Here is a 20,419-nt window from a genome sequence, read left to right as displayed (position 1 = left end):
TTTGCGCTTGTATATGATCTCTTCCCCCATCTGTGGGGCTCCAAAAGAGTGCAGATTACACTAACCCAATTACCTAATGCTGAGGAGCACTGAATCTGCCACCGCTCCTAATTATTTGCGGCCAAGATTTCCACATCAAGCAGCCTTCTATTTAAGAAAGCCAAGCAGCTTTGGTCGAAATGTTTTCAGACTCAAAAGTGATAGTTGCATTATTTTTTCCTTATAATTTCTAATGAAAATCATTTTTGGGCTTTGATCTGATTTATGAATGAACATTTCCCTGAAGGAAGAAAGATTCTCTTGTGCTTAGGAGACCTTGGTTCAATTCTTCACATGCTTTTTGAATGACAATGGACAAGTCACTTGGCAACATTCTTGGAAACAAATCATCTTTGTTTTTTTTCTTTTCTTTCTGTAGAAGTTATGGGCCTTGGCACCTTTCAAACCCCTTTCCCTGTGTTCTCAGTACTTTGTTTTGCCTATTCTTTAAAAAATGAAATACATGCTAATATCATCCACCTTGCCAGGTTATTTGGATGATGTAATCATGAACATAGAAACACGTGCTGATATCAGAGTGATAAGCAACAATGCAAACACCTCACCACAGAGATTTGGGAAACTCTAGACATGTGGAATACATCTCGGGCCAAAAAGAGATGGTGACATTTGCTCTGGGCTTGCACCTGCATTTCAGAGTGGTGAACCAGGCCCAGAGGGAAGGAGAGACCAGCTGCCCAGTTTCAGTGTCCAACTTAAGCATCAAAAAAGTCACTGATTGCTCAAACCAAATCTATTTAAAAAATTTAGGTTAATAAAGAAAAACTATAGCACAGAATTGACTTAGATGCCTAACAGGAAAAACCCAATTCATGGGCTAAAACTCTCTCAGTAACAGAGGAGTTTTGTTGATTACTAATTTTCAGGACCTCCACTTGACTTTTCATGCAAACAATGATTAAAAGCATATTTATTTTTTTTTAATCAATCAGTTCCTGAAGAAGGCACCAAACTTTTTGGTGCATGCTGGGGTATTGGCACAAGACAGAGTGAGCTGGGACAAGTCCTGTCCATCAATTCCTACAGGCCATTTGTTCTTCTTCCTGCAACTCATCTTGTGGATTTACCTGTACAAATAGGTCCTCAGCCCATGCATTTCTCCACTAACTTTAGCTGGCCACATCTGAAAGTACATCTCTATATGCACAGCGCCTACAGCTGAACCCGAACTGGGACACCAGCTGGGAAGGAACGCTTTATGGATTGGAGCATAAGTTCACCAAGTGCTCAGATGAGTCAGGCCTGAGCAGTGAAGCTATGTGGAAGAGTAAATATTTATTTTCTGAGGATATACACAGATAACATCATTTAGGATCAGTTAAAAAAACATTCCCATTTCTTTCAAATCTTAGGAAATGGCTTGTGGACCAACACACTGAACTACCACCTAGCTAAGTGGGAAGCCACAGTTTACCCCCACTTCTTTAGAAGTTTTTCAATTTTAATTACAATGTTTCTTTACAATGTTTCTCAGTGTTTAAAGAGAAGTACAGCTCTATTCTTCCTCCTTTTCTTGGTAGGTAACAAGGTCTCAGTAATAAAAGAGACATGGCTGGACCCTTACCAGCCCATTTGAGCCATGATACTCGGTGCCGTAGGTGAGAGCTCTTAGGGTGTATGCCTATGTCATGTTTCTTAAAAGAAAAGCCATATGGGCTGCCTCTTTGCACCCCCAGGGAGCCCACTCAAGTCAACTGGAGTCTGGCATTTATTCGTTAATAAGAGGTACTTCAAAATGCTGTTACCAGTTTCCCAAATCTCAACTTGTGTGGTGCAGGAGACTCTCACTTGGTTCACTCCAAATGCAAGGAAGGACCTCAGCTGCATCCAAAGCAGAGAAAAGACTGGAGCAAGAAGAGAGGAGTTGTTTATCGTCTTAGTCCCTACAGAGAGGAGCAAAATTTATTTTCTCAGTAATTTGCGGTTATGCCAGCCTTTCCAGACACATGGCAAAACATGTCCCCCCATTGTTTGCACGGACAACAGCTGAGGCTGTGTAACTTGGCAAGGCCCCATGCACTTACGTTCACCACTAAGTTATCTTAGCCATATATCAAAAGGTTAGGGGAAGCTGTAAAACAAAACCTTCCTAGCACAAATGCAGCCCTGCTTTTTGCTATCTAGTGTGTCCCACAAGGCAATGCCTTTTCATACAATGCGAGAGTGTCCCCATATTGGTGGGGAGTGCAGGGGTATCACATGCACTTCTAACAACTCATCAGATGAAGAAAAAAGAATATATTGAGACTTGGTGTTCACTGGAGGCAGGAGTTAAGACATTAACTTTATAAGTCAACATGGAAGAAGGCAGCAGACATGAAAAATAGCCTGGCAAGAAGGCGCCACCGCATTACAAGCTGAGAGCTGGCAAGGGGGACCCCGACTGTGGTCAGCTCATGGAAAACGGATGCCAGATTCGGCAGCTTGCCACCGCGTTGATGCTCGCAACAAATACTGAGACTACGTTAGAGTGGCTGCCAGATCACTGCTGGCTCTCACAACCTCCATGCTGTGGCTGACAGGCAGAGGGAAGGGAGACTTCTGGACTCACCTGTGCACTGATCCCTAATACTTAAAATCCACATGCCACTTCATAACACCTCTTCCATGACATCTGAGCAGTAATCCTTGGCATTTACATGCTAAGTTTCAGCTACTGAGCTCAAAGGAGAGCCGAGTGTGTTATCCCTGTTTTGCACACAGCCAAGAACAGCCAAACAGCTTGTCTGAAGTTGCATGCTGTGGGGAGAAACCAGGTTCCATATCCTCTTCCTCCTCCTGTGCCGTCACCAAGCAATGCACCATCTCCCCACCTTGCCTTGGCAGACTCCGGCCATTCTCACAGGCAGAGGCATCAGCCTTCCTGGCCACACATCCCAAGTGCAAACCCTCCCTCTGTGCCTGCTACTTACACAGTCTACTCCACCTGTCAAGCTATCTCCTCAGAGCAGCACTTCAGCAGCCGGTTGGCACTTGCCAAAGGCTGTGCAGAGCCTGATGGCAGAGCCTGTGCTGTCAGGAGATGTTTCCCTCCCTTGCCTGTGGTTAGCAGGCAGGCAGAGACCCCCATCACAGCACCTGACAGCTGGTGGGACACAGCTGCGTATCACTTACAAACATGAGCTGCAGAAAGACAAAAGAAAGAACAGTAACGATGAACACAGCTAGACAGGCAGGGAAGTCAGAGTGGCTGCTTGTGGTATTAATGACTTGCTCATGCTACTGTTACCTAAACCTTCCAGCCCTGGGGTTGGTCTGATCCTGTGCTGTTTTGTAATCCAAACTGACGGACCCTTTGGGCCAGGGCTTTTCTTTCACGAGGTGTTTGCACAGTACCTGACACGGTGACGCTCTGAGTGTTCAGGTGAGCTCCAGGCATGGGACTGGCAGCACCAATGGGTTCTTAGAAAAATATAAGGAAATCTCAGCTATTTTTGGCTAAATTGTGAACAGACCTCAGACAAACCCAAGAATTACTAAGTGTGTCTTGGAACTAAGCTTTGCTCCTTCCTTTCTATCTCTTTTAAAATAATACTACTAAACCCCCACATTTTAAGCAAAAATCAGATGCAAGATAGCGCAGCTGGTACAGCATTGATATTCTACATGAAAAAAGAGGTACAAGCACACATCAATAATGAAGATGAACAAAAAAAGAGCTCAAAGCTCTTTGGATATATTTCCTGGAAGTTCACCTTTAAGTCTCTTTCTCTAACAGGGCTTGAGAACTTCTGAAAATATTACATTCTATTTGAAGTTTAATATAATCTGCAGTGTAGACATTCCTGATTGTAGCTACCCATCTCCCACAGCGTAAGAAAATCATACCACTTTGAGCTTTGCGCTTCTTGAATAATGACTAGCTGTAACTCCTCTTCTTGGGGATTACCTCCTTCAGTGAGTAGATATCCTTTCTAAAGATGAACTAGGACTGAGGCATTGCCTATGCATGCCAAGATAGAGGGTACCAACAGCTTCTCTCATTCCTTCCCCCCAGCACAGTGCAGACCACAGCCCTGCTTGCCCTCACAGCAACGGGGCCTTTTTTTATCCTCTTTTTTTTTTTTTTTTTTTTTTTTTAGCCAGGTGTTCAACTGAACACCACAAAAATCCACAAAACCACCATAAAAACCTATTCTTTTTAGCCACTGCATTGGCAAGACTGAAGGTTTAAGCAACTGGCTGCTTCAGCTCCAGGTCTCCAGCCTACCTCTAAAACAGGCAGCAGATCCAGAGACGTACAGACTCATGTTATTTCAGTCTCCCTAGTACATTGTACTTTAATCACAATTCTCCCCCTAGCCCACCTCCTACTGTCTCCTTGCTCAGGCGTGCGCGAGGGCCCATATGTTAGAAATGCAGAAATGCACTTGCTTCCTACATTGCTGATGCACTGCAGGGAGAGCAGAGCAGGAGGTGGAGTCAGCTGTTTCCACGACAGATTCACCATGTTCCTCACAGCTCTGCAAAACTTAACTTCCCTGGAAGGGTTTCAAGATCTGACTCATGTCCAGTTCTTCTATTTTAATCATTCCCTCTTACATCATTCTCGGAGGCCCACGGTGTCACATGCAAACTCCCCCAGCCCCCTGCTCCTCCTCTGCCGAGCACTTCATCTGTTGCCATCTCTCACCCCAAACAAAACTAGGTAGAAAAATGTATTTGATACCAACTCCTTCCCTCCTCTTCAGAGCATTTACCAGCTTTGGATGGCAGCTAATAAGGCTTCCAGGAGCTCTCCATTGCAATGACAACACTGAAATACAACAGGAACAGTAGCCACACCAGCAAGTCTAGCAGTGCAGGGATGCGAGAGACCAGAACAATCACAGCAAGCTCACTAACACTGGAAGCCAGCTGGGAGACAGCACAGGCCAGGAGATAAGTATTGGGAAGGGAACCAGGTCAGCTGGTTCTTACTTTCCATTCTCCAAGTGACTTCCTGAATAACTCTGGATGTCACTTGATCTTTTTGTTCACACTCGGAAGTACAAATCATCAGCATCGGTCCATTCAAGATTTCTTATTAAACCTGATATCATGAAACAGGGATGAAGCCAATACTCTCTGAAAGAGCCGAGAGGAACAAAGGTGCTCATGCGCAGCTGTTTAATCCCTTCTCTAGATCCCAGCCTAAATGCCTCCATGGTTGAGAGATTCCCTGCTGATCTCAGGGGAGTCCCTTGTTTGTAACAGTGACCACCAGACAAAAACCTCTTGCCTGGAAGATTACAAACGCTAGCCAAACAACAGCTGGAACACTGAGCCTCCAGTGTGCTCTGTGCAGAAACAAGGCAGAGAGCAGAAACCCTGTACTTAACGACAGTTGCTTTGTTTGTTTTAATCTGGTCAATGAGTCATCATTACATCGACTGGCTCTCTGCAATTATTCATCACAGAGACCAGCGCTTACAAAACTGTTAAAAGCTGGTACAGATTTCCACTACCCCCCCCCCCCCGCCCCAAAAGTCTGCTCGACCTCCCCCCATCCCAGGGAGAGATGAACAGCCAGCTGAGATGAATGTGGCCCTGTCAGGATGTTTGCACGGCTTTTACTGTGAGAACACCAGCAAGCGGTAGGCGTGGGACTCCTGAAAAGCATCCATTAGCATGCAAGGGTGACAAGGGGAAAGCAGTGGATTTTTCCGTGTGTGGGTGAGTGGACATTTTACAAGGAGCTTGTGAGTACAATGATGTCAGGAGATCGAGAGAAACTCAGGCTAACATGAAGGACAAGGTGCAAAGGCAATGAGACACACCAGAGCATGAACATGCCTGATCTCTCTGCGGACTCTTGGAGCAAAATTTTATACATTTTGCTAAAGGAAGCATGCAGAGTTGCTTGGAAGAAGGCTGATGAGGGAAAGGCTTTCCTTTCTGTCTGTTGTCTGTTTCCTCTACTCATTTCAGTACTTCTCCCAGCTGCTTTTATTTTGCTTTTTGCTTAAGTCAGCACAGACCCCATTCTCCTATGCAGCTCTCACAGTTTTCACCTTGTATTCAGCCCTACCTGCAAACACCTCTTCCTCCTGGCCAAGCTCTCAAATCTACATGGTCTCCTCACTCCTCAAACATGTCTTCATCTGATCTGTTAGTGCTTTAACTCTGTACCACCACCAAGGACAAAAAGGTTTCCATACAAAAGTGCACTTGCACTATACAAACCAGGATGGTACAAGGGTTGGAGAGAATCACAGCAAAAAGAGGCAAACGTGATGAGACTGGGGAGCACAGAGCAGTAGATGTAACAGAGCGAGCACAGACACCTGGGATGCTGCAATCATGATGGGGAATTAAAAAGTACATTCAGGGAAGAGGCTGGCCAGAGGGGAAGATGTTGCAGAAGAGAATCTGAGAAGTGTAAGATCCGAGGGAGCATGGAGACAGTGTGAAAAAGAACAAAAATGCCTGTGAAGTTGGCAGAGCATGGAAGAAAGGAAGAGAACAGTATTTATATCTTCAGTTTTCTTCCTGCTTGAGAAAAGAGATGTGGAAAGGTTTGTTTGATCTCCCTGTTTAGTTCCCATCAGAAGATAGGAAGGGACCCAGCCAAAAGTTAGATGTTTTGTTTCCAGTTTCATTCAACAAGGTCTGCATAATAGACGAGGAAAAACTTTACCGGCCTACCCATCTTGCCCCTCTTCCCAGGAACTCCAGGGATCCCCTGCAAGGAAAACACACAGAGAAAAAAAAATAATAGGTCTTGTTGAGAAAGCAAACAGCCAACCAACAATAGAAAACAAAACTAGAAGAGAAAGGGGAATGCAAACCAGGCTAATGACTGCGGCATTGTTCGGGAATCAAAATGTCAGCTACTTGCAGTCAGCTGCGAGAGCAGAAGACAATTAACCTTCACCCACTAACTACAGCCTTCCCTGAGGACACATGCAGGCAGCATCCACACCCAGGGCAACAGGCTGAAGCTGTGCTTAGCAGGAGCAGTCATTAAGCTACTGGTCTGGAACCAAATGAAGGCCACCGCCAAGGCACTCGCTGGAGAACTTCTGTTTATGTTTCTTATTTAGTTATACAAGCATTAAATCAGCGACTCTAGAGTGCAGGGTAGTCCCCTTCCAGGCAGGCACACACACACACTCACTCCCACGTGCTCCTGGGGCCTCTCTTGTTTCTGGAGCTTGCATTTGAGGGAAAAAAAGCTGGAATAAAACAGTCTTCATCTTACAGCAACCTTCCTTAGGTGCTCTTGCAGTGGGAAGAGGGGGTCCTTGGATGGGTAGAGATCAGGCAGGTGGGGAGACATGGGGAGAAGAGCAAAAAAGCAAGGGATGTCCTGCAAAGCTCTGAACACGTGGGTTTGGAGAAGGCATGATGGAAAAGATGGGGGGAAGGGAGGACACATGGCAACAGCAGCCACAGCTGCCTGTTCACAGGCCCCAGTCTTGACTGCCCAACTCGAGGCAACTGGAACCAAAGCCACTGTCAGAAAGCCCAAGGCACTGTCCCTTCCAAGAGCCAGGCTCTTTCCAGACACCTCCAGATGGACACTCAAAATGCTGGGATGCTGTGGCTAGGATGTCAATCCTGTGGGAGCAGGGAATTTCCACGTACATTCGACCCCCCACCTCATCCCACTAAGATGAACTAGTAAGGGGGAGGAGGAAGGCAGGTTTTTAAGTGAAGGAAAAGATACAAAAACTCTCTACTCAACAGTGAGGTCTGAGGACCCTGTCTGAAGCCTAGGTTCTCCTGAGCTGAATGTCAACACTGTACAGGGACACAAGTCTTCATGCAAAGGTAGAAGCAGGCTAAAGAATGCGTGGTTAAACGTTAGGCATGCTCGCCTCTTTCCTCAGGAACAAGTGTATTCAAGCAAAACACCAACGTTTTCTTCACAAAATACTCACTCGTTCTCCATCAGCCCCTGGTAGCCCAAACAATCCTGGGAGACCAATATATCCCTAAAGAAAAGAGAAAACAAGTAGTCAAATACATTTCTCCATTAGCAACCGGTCAGTCTGTCTTTCCTGAACGGCAGGACATCCTCCAGCGTTGGTCAATGGCAGCCGTGATGAAATAAACCTTGAGGCAAGTGTATATGCCCATGGACTGCATGGTGCTGGCTTCCACGATGTAGTCCAAGGGCACATACCCTCACACCAGGGATCATGAGGACTCCAGGCAGGAAGAGGCCAGCAACAAGAAACCTTACCTGGGCTGGCTCTAAGTGTACCTGAGGGAAACGGAGCTTGGTTCAAGGTTAGCAAGAGTGGTAGCAAAAGTAATCCGCATGACTACGCCTCCTTTCATCTCTCCGAGGGCTCTTTCCCTGCCTTTGGCACTCATTCCCAACCGTGTTGTGAAAACACCCTGTGGTACCAAGCCCTTTCTGCTTATCTTATGTCCCATGGTAGTCGCACACCACAGCCCTTTCTCACGCGAACACCTTTTCCTGGCATGCAAGGCTGCCGACTGCCCCGCTGCTGAGAGGAGCAAATTGGTAATGGTTGTGCCTAAAGCCTTTCCCTGCAAACTCTGCTGCACCACCAAGATCTTCTGCAAACGCTTTATCAACCCAATCACCAAGGGCCCTGCCTAGGCAGGGAGAGGCTGAGCGTGACAGTTCACACTTTTTGGATTGGTGTACAAGGCTCAACTTGTACATACATATAGATCCTCTGACACTCAACTGTAAAGAAGCCTCCTTTGCACTAATGTGTTTCACATAAAATCCGCTCCTTTCACACCGATCAGCAGGCGTCGAGTTTTCAAGTATGCAGCGTTTCTCTACCGCCTTGGGATCCCGCTCAGACAAGACACGCTGCATAAAATGCTACATTTCCCTTCCCTTGCAACAATTGAAGCCTTGTGTTTAATCCTCTCGGCTCAGCAGTTAGTACAAAGTTACCTTGTGTGCTGGTCCTTTGCAAAGGACTAATTTGTGCCAAACATGCAGAATCAAGAGGAAGTGAATTTCAGCGGGGAGCCCCCTCAGTGGCACCTCACTGTTACAAGAGCCAAGTGTTAACACTGATTTTCTCTCATCTTTCTTTCTCCATCATCACTAAATCTCTTACTGTCAACCCCACCAAACTTTTTCACCAGTCCATCGCTTCTCCTTTAGGGATAATACCTAGATGGGAAATATAGCTACATTAAAACCATGCTGTCTGCCTTTGCCTCCTGAATCTCAAGACAAACCATGTTACTCCTGACCTACTTCCTGCAGAACTAAAAAATAGAGGTGGGGGATGGAGAAGAGTCCACAGTTAGCTCCCTCAATCCACAATATCTCACCTTAGTACCCAATTCTGATAGACTGCAGTTGAACTGAGAAATGGCTTTCTTGGGTAGCTATAAATATTTCAGTCCTCTGCACTCAGGGGTGCAAAGTGGAAAATAATTTTCAAGTCTTACATTCTGCGCATCTACCATGTGATAATTACATGAGGTCCTGGTTAGGCCAGTGAAACAGATCCACCAGGGAAAACTTCATCACTTGCAGAAGTGAGGTGAGCAAGCTGTGCTATCTCAGATCTTACTCTCTTCTGCAGGACATTGAACATGCCATCTCCCTTCCCAGCTCAGGAATACAACTAGCTACAGGGTCAGCATTTCTTTATTCCTTGCAGTTTTCCTAGTGATGAAAGCCAGCTGGTTTAATTTACTGCATACAGAGAAAGTATCACATGTTAGAGAAATGGGGGATTTTATTGGCTCTGAATCTCATTGTGAATTTATAATTGCAGAAAAAGAACAAAATGTGATTAAGGAGAGCCTTTGCAGTGAGAATGAACCCCCAGCAATTCAATTTGGTGAGCAAAACCAGGCAGAACAGAAATATTAATGTTTGTATTTGCACATGGCTTCAAGATGCTGGCTTGCAATTCTGCATAATGATATAAATCACTCCCAAACCCAGGACTATACCCAAAAGAGCCCATATTGAGCATGGTCAAAGACCGCTGAACCACACTTATTGAAACTAAAGAGGCCTTTGGGACATGGGGCTTGCAGAAAGTTCAGACTTTAGTCTTTGGTAGGAATTTGTATGCCATTCTTTCCTCTCCTGCAACGTGAGCTCTGAAGGGGTTGACTTTGTATCATCAACACTATTGGTGAACTTTGATCTTGGTACATTCCACGTTTAATTTAAAAAATTTAGCAGTGCTTCAGTAAACAAGCAGTGCACAGTTCAAATCCCCTGAATCCAACAAATTAAAGCAACTAGTCTCAGGATTGCAAAATTAAGCATAAAGTTTCCTGTGAAGCCTTTGGTAAAAACAAGTAGAGAAAAGAAAAATGAAAGGCTGCTTACCCGACTGCCTTTTGGACCAGTTTCCCCTATGGGGCCAGGTAAACCCTAGAACAGAAGGGAAAAAACAAAGACAAATGTGGACAGGCTTTAACTTAACCTAACGAGCAGTGCCAAATCCCTAGCACTGTCCCTGCGTGGTTCTGCTTTCAGTGCCGAGTCCAAGGCGTATCAACAAAGGAGAACAAAGGACAAAATGATACAAATAACAAATGTCCCATTGTTGGGGAGCTGGGACTCTGCAGAACCTGAGACTGCTGCACATCGTGAGCCTTGCCCGGGGCTGAAGTAGATATTTCTGATCATAAAGACCAAAAAGGCTAATGCAGCAGGGTGCACAGAGGTTGTGTTACAATTCAGATGCAATGTACAGTGATGCTCTGTACCCAAGAGCTCTCAAGTCATTTTCCTGCCTAACTGAACACATGCATAGCAAATGACAAATGTATTTCAATACCTGTTTAGGGAACACAGGCGGGCCCTGATGCAGTGAGAAAGCCTCTCTAATTTCTACAGCCTAGAAAGTCACTTAGCAGTGCAGGTACTGCAATATCTCTACCCTTTGCAGCATTAACAGCTATGGAAGGAACTGAAAATATATTCCCCATGCTACTTCTATGCTTATTGCTGCTCACTTAAAGTACTGTGAAAAAGAGCCCTGTAAAAATGCGTAATGATTTTTCATGTTTATTGTCTTCTAGCAAGTTTCCAGATCAATTTTTTCTAGTTCCAAATGTTGTTGGGCTTTTTGGGAAGGGAGGGGCGGGGGGGGGAGCTAAATCCATGTTTTCTTTAGCTGGTAGCACTGCACACTCAGCCTGGGATCTGAAAGTCAGGTTGTGCTCCTTCCTGGCTTGTGCATCATTGCCAAAGATTTCAGCCATTGGGGTGAAGTTAACAATTCTGCCTATGATGCGCAAATCAAAACAGAGCCAAGCTCTCTCTCCCATAGCACTGCAGACCCAGCATAGCTGACAGGAGTAACAAGTAGTAAAATCTCAGTAAAGTAAACAGTCCTGATGCTGGATACACACAGCATTCAGATATGCTGAAAAAAGCTGCCTAAAAAAAAAAAGTCACTTTCCTGACCCAAACCACATTTTAAGAAAGCGCTTTTGTTCTTGGTACGTCAAATGCAAAGATTTCACCCTGCTTATCTGATGGGCAGAACACTGCTGTGAATTGCTAAACAGCATTCATTAACCTTGTATGTCCAAAATAGCTCGGACCTCTTCTATTAGTCATCTAACACACAGTCACACCTAGGAGATTATCTGGCATGCACATGTGTAAAAGCTTTTCAGAGTATGAATGGAGTATTTAGTCAGGTGTGTAAAGTTCTCATCCAGTTCTACCATCTGCACTCTCCAGCATGTTAAGCAAGGTATCAATTTAATTTTCAATTTAAAATGGATCCTATATTATTAATATTTACCGATATCATACATTTATTGATACTGATTATTATCTGAGGGCGGAGGGATGCAGACTTGTTCGGCACATCTAGTTCATATTTAGTCCAATAACCTGCACATCTGGGTAAAAACTCACATATGAACTCATGACAAGTCTGAAAGACTCATGGCAGACTGCTTGGGGTCTTTGACATCCATCTATCCTCTTTGCTATGTATTTAAAGATAAATGTGGTGGAATCCTACATTAATGTGTCCACTTTAGAAAACCATGACAAACTCGTTTCACTGTAAAATGTTACAGGGCCATGTCTTCTGCCCTCCAACAGATTCCATTTAGGGTCTTACAAATTCTTCCTCTTATTTTTCTTCCTACTACTCAGCATCTTACATCAGTAAGACAATAAAGTGTCCAATCTCGACCCATTTTCCTTTGCACACTCCTCCTTTCCTAAAGTTGCCTTTGTGCATTTTTTTCAGGATGAAAACAAAGACTTGGTTTTCTTTCATCATCTTTTTTTTCAGCAGCAAATATGATTTTTACATATATTTATGGTCCATGGATAATTTTATATATAGGTATATATATGATTATGGTAGTGAATTTTACTAGTGAGAGTTCATCTAATCTTTTCTTCCAGTAACACACCTTTTTCTGTCCCAGGTTTCTAACCTGTTCAACATTAGATGTAAAATGTGCCTGAAAGTGAAGGGTTAGCAGCTTACAGGTATGTTTCTCTGTTCTGCTGTTTTGGTTTTTTTTAACCTGTTGTTATACTGAAGCAAAAACGTGTCAGATTTTGCTATAGAAATTCAGGTTTTATCTATCATATGCATAAAATACTTTCTAACAACCTTAGTGTCCCCCAGAGTTGAAATACCATGTCATTGATACAGCATTTTGGGGATGGAAGAAGGAAAATATTCAGACGTGTTCTAGAGGTCTGCACTGTCTTTAGTAGGGCATGTATTTAGCAGGGCATATATTTAGCTACCTGCACACCCAAATCCCTAGTCTGTGCACAGCACGATGAGATTTACTGCACCTGCCTGCCAGGATAACCTTTGGCACCTGGGCTTCCGTCTGGTCCTCGTTCGCCCTTTGGAAAGAGAAAAGAAAAGGCACAGAATGTAAGGTGAATGTCACACTTAGGAAGCCTTTTTAGCTGCTTCATTCTTTGAGCTGGGGGGAAAGGAGGGTGGAATGGATTAACCTGATGCAAATTTATAGAAAGGAAGAAAATATGGGTATACAGTAGAATACATTAATGAGGGGGGAAAACACACAGAAGCCAAGTCAATAGGATCCAAGCAAGTGTTGCTACTTCTCCTTCTCCCTCCATCTGCAGTGAAAACAGCAGATAGTTTGAAACAAGGAGGCTAAGAGAAGGTGTAAGGCTGCATCTATATCTGGCATATGGAACCGTTTTACTGGTGGGGAAGCACTGCCAAAATTCTTCAAAACTAAATGGATTCATGTATAATATCCTTTAACATCATTGCTAACAGGGCCTGCTATTCATTACCTTTTTTTTCTGAACTGCAAACATCAGACTTAACCAAATAAAGAAGGGGGAGAAAAGGGGAGAGGGGGAATGGGCTTTGGGAGGGGAATTACATGTTAGTACTTAATATGATGTGGTTGGTAAACTCCAGGTGAAATTAATATAAAAGGAAAAATAAAGGGGGAGTAGGGTAAACTGGTATTTCTTCCCCCACGTAAACTTAACATGGTTGAGCAATAAAAATTTAGAAACTCCAAGGCAGTCTCTTCCCACCAACCTGCTGGTTCTCAGTCAGTGTATGTGCACAGCTGCCAGCAGTACGAGAGTTCACTGCGCATCCCCTGTGCGTACCAAGCTGCCCCTGGAAGGAGCTGGCTGTCTACACTGAGCAGGCTGTGCGGGATCCAAACTAGCATCAGAGTAGCAATTCCATCCCTCTTTAAAGTTCAGTGTTGGAAACTGGGAAGACTCACCTGGTCTCCAGGGTGACCTGGTGGTCCAGGATAGCCTTTATATCCCTGTTGAAACAGGATGGAAGAGATGAATAAGCAGAAAAAAAAGAAAAAACAAAAGAATAATAAAGTGATGTGGTTTGGGTTTGAATTTCTCCTTGCAGGTGGAAGTAAAGTTCTGAGGAGAAGCAGGTTTTTAGATATGGGATAGCACTACACAATCATGCAAACTTGCCGTTTGCACTGGTATCACCCAAACCCTGCCGATGGCCCCAGGCTTTGCTACAAGGCGGTGTGGCAGCAGCAGCCTGCACCTGCTGGAGTCTGGCCTCGTGGTTACTCAAGAAGGATTTGCTCCATGAACGGACTTAGAGTTGTATCTACACTCAGATCTATCTATCTGTAATCTACACTTTTAGCAAAGGCTATCCTTAATCCCTAGGAAACCACAGGCTTGTAAGGTGAAATGTTTGCTTTTGGCAAGTTGGGGGACTATGCAACACAACTCACATTTCAGAGCGCTCACTTTCACTTTAGGACTTGAAATGCCATGGGAAACACCAAAATAATCATTTGCTGTCACAGAAAACTTCAGTTTTGCTTCTAGATTGAATTTGTCTAGCTTCCAGTTTTTCTAATCTAATTATTAGAAGGTATGGCAAGATTCAGAGCCCTTCATTATGAAGCTACCTAAAGTGGTGAGCAAGCTGCCTCTTAACCTGCTCAATTAATTAGAATGAGTTTCTTAATCCAGCTTGCTAGCTGGCAAGTGTTACAGCCTTCAAATCATTCTCGCAGGTCTTTCATAAACCTGCTTCAGTTTTGTTTTTTGTTTTGTTTTGTTTTTTTTTTTTTTTTTGAGTTGCAGACACTGGAGCGGGACAAAGGTAGCCCGTTCAACTGCACACTGATCAGTGTATATTTTAAGAGAGTTTGCTTTCTCCAGGATTTACCTGGAGCTCTCTTCAAACACTGAGTAAATTCTGCAAGCGATAGACACTTCAGATTTTTTTTTGCCCTCTCCTTTATTATCTTGCTTCAGCTATTTAAAACAAACTAATTTCCATCAAGTGGAGTCAGAGCAGATTAGGAGATTAAATTCAGTTACAGAGACGACTGTTTAGCTGGGCTACTAGCAAGACTGAAAAAAAGGCAGAAAATTTAACTTGAAACAAATGGAGAGAGAAAATAAACAAGAAACAATCCTTGCACAAATACTACCGAAATAACAAAATGCTTTCAGGGTGGGTTACAACTGCTAATTGTAACTCAGTCTCTGCTACTCACCCTGTTCCCAGCCAGGGCTCCCAGCACACATTGCCTGGCTGCGAAACCCACAGGGGAGCATCCCCCTGCTCTGAAGCCGTAACCAAACCCTGGTTTGGCCGAGGACTTGGCCTTTTGCTTTACTCACCCGATGAACCCAGGCCTGTTTCTGCTCCCAGGTCCACACCTCTGCTTAACAGCTTTTTTATTCTTCCCATGGGCTATTCTAGACCTGCAGCCTAAGCCTTCGCTGGCGGAGGTATGCAATGCTCTCAGCCATCCTGGCTACTACCCACTCCCCTTTGCATTCCTCCTTGCTCATTATTTCAGACATTTTGGCCTGGAAAAATGTTGATTCCCTTTTCACCAATTCTCTCCTGCTTGACCTTGCTGATGTATCATGGCCCGCTCTTCTGACTGAGCTGCACCTCCTGAGAAGGTGGTGGCTGACTTGAAAGTCCATTTGGCTACCGGCTGGCCCTTATTTGAACCCCCTCGAAGGTCCTTTCTCCGAATGCTGCCAGTGCATTTCAGCCAGTGGCTCCTAACTGGAAGTCCCTCAGCAGCTCTTGGAGCAGGTCCAGCAGATGGGACTCCCTGCACCTCGCCAGGAATCTGCCCCATGAAATCCTTTCCTGCTTATCCTCTCCTCAGCTCCTTGAGAGATGCTCAGCATCAGCAGAAAGGAGGAAGGAAGCTCCAACCCGGTTGGGCGTCTGGCCTGAAGGTGAAGGCACATTGTGAAGGTCCAGACCCACCTGGGTGTGGAAGCCCCAGAGCTGGTATCACACATCCCTGGAGCACGGACCAGCAGGTTGTTGTGCAGACAGAGAGCTTCTATTCTGCCCCTGCCCACTTCCAGAGAGAGCTGCCAACAGAAACAGCCCTGGGTTCAGCATCTCCAGACGTGCCCTGGGATTTAGCATGGAGCTCATGGGGTTTCCTCCTGCGGCCTCAGCCCACCTCTTCCAGCTACGGCCTGGAGCAGGAGCTACCTTTGTCTCCAGACAGCTGGAGCACCTACTTCCATGCATACAAACACCTAGAGATGTTTCACTCCCTCCACTGATAAGAAAGAGGTGCCTAGCTTGGCTGCTCTGAATCCTTCCGCTCTGGTTGGGTTCCTGCAGGACAGGCTTCTCAAGCCTGCAATGTCCACCCAGAGCAGGTGGTTAGATAACAGCCCCTTGAGATGCTCAAAGCACGTCCTGAGCGAAAGTCTGCACCAAATATTGCATTGCTATCTCTATAACGGTAAGTGAATGGCACTTAAGTTAAATATGTAGACACTCTGCTACTGTTGCATCCTATTAAATATCCTCCTCACTACATATATCATGAGCTCTAGGAAGCTTCATATGTGTGTTTCTTCATAGTATGCTGCAGTTATTTCTGTCTCTGTTTCAGGTTAATTATAGTGAGGAGAAAACAGAAAAGCTTGTGTATGTTAAAGTTGGCTGCAATATGAAAGTATTTACCTGCTAAAATCCCCTTCAAATAGTGCTAAAATGACAAGGCAGAGAGTATGAAAACAACTGCATTTGCTCTTTTATCCAAACACTTCCTGATGATTACAGGGTGCTCAACACAAAGGGCTGTGATTTAGAAAGGAAACTACACTCCAGTGAAGGATTTACTCATCTGTGATGATATTTATAATCTGCTCTCTCCTAGCTAAAAAGGATCATCCTGCACTTTGATAGGAAATGTGAAGAGTAAAGAAGCCAGCAAATGAGATCTGCATGACAGGGTGTGTTTTGAAGCACTGACCAATTTCCAGCTCTGTCTTTAGTCTCTGAGGGACTTTAATTAATCTTTTTCTCTCTCGCTGCTGCCGTCTCCTACAATCTTGTACTTTGCTACAACCATTTTCTCCTCCACAGCATTTGAGGCTGGGAGCAATGATGCAGCACTCTGCTGAGATATATCTGCAAGGCAGCTGTAGTCTGCAGCCCCCAGCTGAAAGCCAAAGTCCACAGACACTTCGTAGGCACCCGAGGGAAGGGAAGAGGGGACAGCCGAGTCCTGCCACTGTTGCTGAGAACTACTGGTCAGCAAAAGCAACGTTTGCTCTGTGTGGAGAGGATGAGAATTACATCTGCTTATTGAAAGGCAGTTTCATATACTCGCAGATGCGTGCAGGAAAAATGACTTTGGGGGTGCTCTGAGATCAGACTCTCCAATCCTACAAAGAGCAAAGGTCTGCATTCACAAGGCAGGCACTGTGGTATGAGCTGCACTATCCAAAACCATATGCTGCTGGTTGTGGCTCCAGCTCATGCTGCTGAGCCAGTTGTTTCATTTAGTGGGAAAAGTATTTTGTTTCCCCTGGTGAAATATTTTGCCTATTTGAAAGTTTCTACATGGTGTTTTCAGATCAAAGGCCTTAGAGTTCTTTTCACAGTCCCTCCTCCATGGAGTGAGCAGGAGGGATGTCCATTTCCAAGGCGTTCTTGTTTTCTGGTAGCCAAGATGTGTTGCCCACCTTCAGCCAAACACCAGCATATTTTCACTGGGAAAAAGCCAGCAGGGAATCCAGATAAAAAAAGATTTTTTTCCAAACATTTCTCCAACAGCTGTAAATTTTTTCTTAATGCAGGATGCTAATAAAAGCCAGGTTACACCAAAACCACTGCCAGACTAGTGCTACTGGGAGGTGGTTTTTTTAAGCCGCACCAAAGGAAAAATTTCAGCATCCAACTTGCTCATTACTTGAAGAAACAGAAGCATACCCCTGCCTTCGCCCTGTCCTGGGGGAGCCGAGATCAGATGTGAAGGCCATGTGCTGGACTCAGGAATGTTTGTTCAATCTCCTATTCCTTCTCCACTTTTTCCACTATGAGTCCTTGTCCTCCTGACATTGCATTTTGCTGATCATAACCACAAGGTTTTGTTTTATGAGCTGTTATACCAGGAAAGTGGTATTCTTTGCACCCTCTTTGCTAGAACTTGTTTGAGACAGCAAAAGATTGGTAATTAATCACTCTATTGCTCCTAGCCCCACACAGCACCCCAAGCGCTACCAGCCTTGGGAGTAGAAAAATGAACCCAGCCCCTACTCTTGGCAATTTGATTTCAATATAAAGTATACAACAAACAATCATGGAGAGGGAGGGGTTCTTTCAGTCTCCTCCACAGCTTTTTTCTCTCCCCAGAGTCTTAAAGCATACCTGAGTAGGTGTTTGTGTGCAGCTAATTGGCCTGAGGAACAGTGTATCTTCAATGGCCGGTTGACTGATGAAGTGATTGAAACAAGATGCTCCTTTTAACTGTTCAGCTTAGCTATGTCAATATTGGCTTGCTGGGACGGGGAGTCATGTCCACTGAGTACAACTGTCAAACAGCTCCCTGCAACAGGTCCAGCTTCCAAAAAACCAAACCAACCTACCAACACAGCCTGGAACTGGAAGGTCAACTGAAATGTCCTTGTTGTATAAAAGGTACAGATCACTAAGGTACTGTGATGCAGACTTGTACACGAGAACACGAGCACATACATCGCTGCAACATGAAAGCAGGGACGGATCTTGTGCTCTATCGTTATGTAACCTTTTCTAGGCATAGGTTTGTTGTTGGTGATGTTAATGTTGTTGAAACATCAATATGGAAGCAAATAAAGCAAAACCTGACTAGTGCTGTCAATCTCCAGGCAAAATGGAGGGAAGGCATACAGATATTTTGTTTGAAATGTGCTTTACCAGGTGAGACAGTCAAGGTTTCCTTGGAATGTCTAAACCTGTTCTGAATCCAACCTTTGGGTATCGATGCCAGTTGTAGATCCATTTAGTTAACACATTGGCTGAACCAGATCTAAATTCAGCTTGCTCATGAAGACCCAGCGTCAGGGTGCAGAGGAATGATGGGGATGATGCAGTGTAGTGGGACATAAAATACAAAGAAGGAACAGAAATCTGGATCCAGAATTTCATTTCATACTCGTACATAGTCGTGCTGGTACAACCTTTAGGCAGTTGCTTCAGCCTATATCCCAGTTTATACACCTCTGAAACAGGCATAAGACCTTTTTGCTGGGTACTAGGACTTAATTAAATCTTTCAGGCAGAGTTAGAGGAGAAAATCTAAAAATAAAAATACTGATCTAATTCACTAGAAAAGAATACTCTTACCTTTCTACCAGGTGGTCCAGGGAACCCAGTCAAACCAGGTAAACCCACGTCTCCCTGTGGGAAGCAAGCAAGTTGAATTAGTTTTCAGCAACATTTTACCTATGCCTAGCATACTGTTACTGAAATTACTTTCCCGACAGTAGCACCCAACTATTGATACTTCTGATTCAAATCACAACTCTTCAAAAACTGGCTGGATAAGAAGTGTAGATTTAAACAACATCTCTATTAACTAGCTCATATAAATAATAAACCCAGTTAATTAATGGCAGCTGCTGCTAGAGTCCAGCTTTTTGCCAGCAGAATGAATGCTTTTTTTTTTTTTTTCAATGATCTCATTCAGTCACATGCTTCATTTGCCTTTTGATAAGCATTTAAATCAGCAAGGCAAGAAAATTTTAGCTTTTAAATGCAATAAGAACAACAGGTACCTTCTGCCAAGTCCTGTGATTGTGCTCACACTCTGCTATTGCACTGGCTCAGCCCACAGCTCCAGTTCAGATGGCGTTGATGGTATAATTATTTAACCTGCCTATATGACATGGATTGAACCTTTGCAGGCTGCTGGTGGGAGGGTTTTTTCAGTAGCCCGTACTTTCAAAAAGGGATTGCATCACATCCCAGCTGGCATGCCCAAATCATCATAGGAATGGAGAAGCGTGGTGCTGTGAGACTTAACTAACATTCAAGCCATGTGTACGAGCCCATTTTGGCCTCCTCTGATTAGGATCAAAAACCCCTTTAGAGTCTCTAACACCGTGCTGTGCCTGCTTACTGAAAATGCATTCGGAGTACCTAGCTTGAAAATTAGGCATCACTCCAAACTCCTGCTGGAAACTCCTTGTTTCTATTACTGCTACCAGAAATAAAGCCTTGTTAACATGAGCTAAAAGTTATCTGGATCTCTCCCTTTCTTACACTGAGCATGCTTGCAAGAAAACAGTTCCAGACTCTGCGGGCGAATGATTTCCATGTGATGCCACTCCAACGTAGTGTACAAGAAATTTTAAAAGGCATCTCGTGCTGTTAAGTTAAAAGAATCGTTTCAGACTTAGCCTTCTCAAGGTTTTCTAGTGTCACCCTCCACCTTGCATTTGTGTGGCTTGCTGTGCATGGAGGCATCTGGTTTCAAATGAAGGGCCTAAGTTCTTCATGGCTGATGCTTTCTATTAGCTGCCCATTTATAGCAAGGCTTGTGATGAAAGGAAGAGAACCAGGCTTCTTGCCCTGGACATGAGCTATGAAGTATTGTGCAGGCATCACTGAAAGAACTAATTGAGGTAGATGATGTGGAGCCCTGATTGCTCTACTATTAATTTCTA

At 44.4% G+C, this 20,419-nt stretch overlaps 1 protein-coding gene across 3 annotated transcripts in view; it reads right to left on the bottom strand.

Moving 5' to 3' along the window:
- The window catches only part of LOC126052149 (collagen alpha-1(XXVII) chain-like), a 213,607-nt gene that overhangs the window by 103,178 nt on the left and 90,010 nt on the right, over positions 1 to 20,419 (bottom strand). For all 3 annotated transcript variants that reach the window (XM_049832394.1, XM_049832392.1, XM_049832395.1), the window contains 6 exons: positions 19,098 to 19,151; positions 13,726 to 13,770; positions 12,794 to 12,847; positions 10,337 to 10,381; positions 7,926 to 7,979; positions 6,680 to 6,724 (listed from right to left, as the gene is read on the bottom strand). In XM_049832394.1, the coding sequence (XP_049688351.1) occupies positions 6,680 to 6,724; positions 7,926 to 7,979; positions 10,337 to 10,381; positions 12,794 to 12,847; positions 13,726 to 13,770; positions 19,098 to 19,151 (297 nt within the window). The remainder of the gene's footprint in view (positions 1 to 6,679; positions 6,725 to 7,925; positions 7,980 to 10,336; positions 10,382 to 12,793; positions 12,848 to 13,725; positions 13,771 to 19,097; positions 19,152 to 20,419) is intronic.

The sequence above is a fragment of the Accipiter gentilis genome, chromosome 29 (genome assembly GCF_929443795.1).
Source record: "Accipiter gentilis chromosome 29, bAccGen1.1, whole genome shotgun sequence".
NCBI classification, from domain to species: domain Eukaryota; kingdom Metazoa; phylum Chordata; class Aves; order Accipitriformes; family Accipitridae; genus Astur; species Astur gentilis.
This window is presented reverse-complemented; position numbering and strand designations above follow the sequence as displayed.